Below are 3906 nucleotides of genomic sequence, written 5' to 3' on the forward strand. Positions count from 1 at the left end.
CTCCTTTATCAGACAGTTTCTCTTCTTCTTCCACTTTCTTCTCATCTATTTTAATTTTTTCTAACACTTGGACAACCTCCTTCTCGACTTCAGCATCCAGTACACTACCAATTTCTTCTATGGTTGACGAAGGAATAGAGGCAATTGAAATTTCGCCTTCTATCGTATCAGCATCCTTTCTTTCCTCGTCCTCTTTTTGAGCCAGCACCTCAGATTCTTCTACACCAGAGACGGTTTCTGGAGGAACTTCTTTCACTATTGGTTCTATTATTTCCTTTACCTCCTTATCAATATCCTCAATAGAAACTAAAGTAACAGATACTGATTCTAACCTCTCCGCAACTTCCTCAACAACACTTTCATCTAATTCCTTGCTAACTATTTTATCAACTACTTCCCCAACAATTTCATCAGATTCAACCACCTCTTTCCCGTCACTCACAACACTCTCAATTACTTCCATCTCCTCTTTCTCTTCGATAACTTCCTCCTCGACAGATGGAGTTGGAGAAACAATTTCTTCGATTTCCTTTTCTTCTGTATCTTTCACTATTTCTACCTCCTCGTCAACAAACTTTTCGCTCATTTCAACCTCAGTTATTTTCGATGATGATAGCACATCCTCCATTATCTCAATTGTTTCTTCTGTTATTTCCTCTGTGTGTTTCTCTTGAGAAACGTCTTCTTTGAGGATTTCTGCTTCCAAAGCTCTTGCTAACGTGATTTTACTTTCGGCTGACTCTACCTTTGGAGGTTTTTCATCAATATCTTTCTTCAACTCCTCATGATCTACTTCAACTTCTGGTTGAACAGCTTTCACCTCACCTTCACCTGGAACAACACTTTCCTTAACCTCCACTTCTTCTGCAATGAACTCCTCTTTCTCTTCTCCAGCATCAAATGAAATGGCAGGTGCTGACAAATCCTCCTTCATCTTTTTGGAAACATCTACTTCAGAAATTTCGGGTACTAATTTTGTTACTTCCAATTCTTCTTCCTCTGTTTCAATTTCATGTTCTTCCTCTACATCAACTTCCTTTTCAATTTCTTCTTCAGCCCTAATCTCTTCTTCCACTTCTTGAGTTGGACTGTCCCTTCTTGATACTTTCGTTTCTTCACACGGCGCTTCCTCCACACCTTCTTCAGCGACTTCCTTTTCAGGAGAGCCACCTTCTGTAATAACTTCCTCGACTGCAATTTCGGTTTCTAAAGATAACTTTCTTTCTTCCAATTTCTCTTCTGCAACCTCGTATCTTTCCAATTCTTCCTTCTCCTCTCCTATATCAGATGGCTTCTCAACCTCTTCCGTTTTCTTCTCATCCATTTCAACTTTCTCGGACACTTCGATGACCTCCTTATCGACTTTAGATTCCGGAACACTCCGAATTGTTTCTACGGCTGTAGAAGGAATCGAGGCAATTGAAATTTCGCCTTCTATCTTCTCGGCTTCCTTTCTTTCCTCTTCCTCTTCTACAGCCACCAACTCAATTTCTACTTCTTCAGAGACACTTTCTTTTGGAATTTCTTCCACTATTGGTTTGATCACTTCCTTTACCTCCTTAACAATATCCTCACCAGAAACTAAAGTAACAGATACTGATTCTAACCTCTCCCCAAATTCTTCAACAACACTTTCATCTAATTCCTTGCTAACTATTTTATCAACAACTTCCTCAACAATTTCAACAGATTCAACAATCTCTTTCCCTTCACTCACAACACTCTCAATTACTTCTATCTCCTCTTTCTCTTCGACAACCTTCTCCTCAACAGATGGAGTTGGAGAAACAATTCCTTCGATTTCCTTTCCTTCCTCATCTCTCACTATTTCTAACTCCTTGTCAACAACCTTTTCGCTAATTTCAACCTCATCTTCTGTTATTATCTCTTTCATTAATTCCTCTTCAACAACTTCAGTTATTTTCGATGATGGTAGCACATCCTCCATTATCCCAATTGCTTCTTCTGTTATTTCCTCTGTGCGTTTTTCTCTGGAAACGTCTTCTTTGACAATTTCTGCTTCCAAATCTTTTGCTAACGTGATTTTAGTTTCGGCTGACTCTACCTTTGGAGGTTTTTCATCAATATCTTTCTTCAACTCCTCATGATCTACTTCAACTTCTGGTTGAACAACTTTCACCTCACCTTCACATGGAACAACACTTTCCTTAACCTCCACTTCTTCTGCAATTGGCTTCTCTTTCTCTTCTCCAGCATCATATGAAATGGCAGGTGCTGACAAATCCTCCTTCACCTTTTCGGAAACATCAACTTCAGAAATTTTGAATACTAATTCTGTTACTTCCGATTCTACTTTCTCAGAAACACCCTCAGGTTTCTCCTCTGTTTCAATTTCATGTTCTTCCTCTACACCAACTTCCTTTTCAATTTCTTCTTCAGCAATAATCCCTTCTTCCACTTCTTGAGTTGGGCTTTCCCTTTTTGTTACTTTCTTTTCTTCACACGGTGCTTCCTCCACAACTTCTTCAGAGATTTCCTTTTCAGGAGAGGCACTTTCTGCAATAACGACCTCGACTGGAATTGCCGTCTCTAAGGATATTTCTCTTTCTTCCAATTTTCCTTCTGTAACATCGAATCCGTGTAACTCTTCCTTCTCTTCTCTTATATCAGACGGTTTCTCTTCTTCTTCCACTTTCTTCTCATCTATTTTATCTTTTTCTGACACTTGGACAACCTCCTTCTCGACTTCAGCATCCGGTACACTACCAATTTCTTCTGTGGTTTTCGAAGGAATAGAGGCAATTGAAATTTCGCCTTCTATCGTCTCAGCTTCCTTTCTTTCCTCATCCTCTTTTTGAGCTACCACCTCAGATTCTTCTACACCAGAGACGGTTTCTGGAGGAACTTTTTTCACTATTGGTTCGATCACTTCCTTTACCTCCTTAACAATATCCTCACCGGAAACTAAAGTAACAGATACTGATTCTAATCTCTCCACAACTTCTTCAACAACAGTTTCATCTAATTCCTTGCTAACTAATTTATCAACAACTTCCCCAACAATTTCATCAGATTCAACCAATTCTTTACCATCTATCACAACACTCTCAATTACTTCCATCTCCTCTTTCTCTTCGACAACACTCTCCTCGACAGATGGAGTTGGAGTAATAATTCCCTTTGTTTGTTTTTCTTCTGTATCTTTCACTATTTCTACCTCCTCGTCAACAACCTTTTCGCTAATTTCAACCTCATCCTTTGTTATTATCTCTTTCATTAATTTCTCTTCAACAACTTCAGTTATTTTCGATGATGGTAGCACATCCTCCGATATCTCAATTGTTTCTTCTGTTATTTCCTCTGTGCGTTTCTCTTGACAAACGTCTTCTTTGAGGATTTCTGTTTCCAAAGCTCTTGCTAAAGTGATTTTAGTTTCGGCTGACTCTACCTTTGGAGGTTTTTCATCAATATCTTTCTTCAACTCCTCATGATCTACTTCAACTTCTGGTTGAACAACTTTCACCTCACCTTCACATGGAACAACACTTTCCTTAACCTCCACTTCTTCTGCAATGGACTCCTCTTTCTCTTCTCCAGCATCATATGAAATGGCAGGTGCTGACAAATCCTCCTTCATCTTTTTGGAAACATCAACTTCAGAAATTTCGGGTACTAATTTTGTTATTTCCGATTCTTCTTTCGCAGAAACACCCTCAGGTTTCTCCTCTGTTTCAATTTCATGTTCTTCCTCTACATCAACTTCCTTTTCAATTTCTTCTTCAGCCCTAATCTCTTCTTCCACTTCTTGAGTTGGACGTTCCCTTCTTGATACTTTCGGTTCTTCACACGGCGCTTCCTCCACACCTTCTTCAGCGACTTCCTTTTCAGGAGAGCCACCTTCTCTAATAACTTCAACGGCTGGAATTTCGGCTTCCAAAGATATCT

At 39.3% G+C, this 3906-nt stretch overlaps 1 protein-coding gene across 1 annotated transcript; it reads left to right on the plus strand.

Annotated features, from left to right (window-relative positions):
* Positions 1-2225: 2225 nt before the first annotated feature.
* Positions 2226-3047, plus strand: LOC145995100 (uncharacterized; the record flags this gene model as incomplete). The annotated part of the gene is made up of 2 exons (XM_083131636.1): positions 2226-2399; positions 2850-3047. Coding segments are annotated over exons 1-2 (372 nt in total), but the record flags the coding sequence as incomplete, so codon positions are not given.
* Positions 3048-3906: the final 859 nt, after the last annotated feature.

Source organism: Lepisma saccharinum, chromosome 11 (genome assembly GCF_977018435.1).
Source record: "Lepisma saccharinum chromosome 11, izLepSacc3.1, whole genome shotgun sequence".
Taxonomy (NCBI): domain Eukaryota; kingdom Metazoa; phylum Arthropoda; class Insecta; order Zygentoma; family Lepismatidae; genus Lepisma; species Lepisma saccharinum.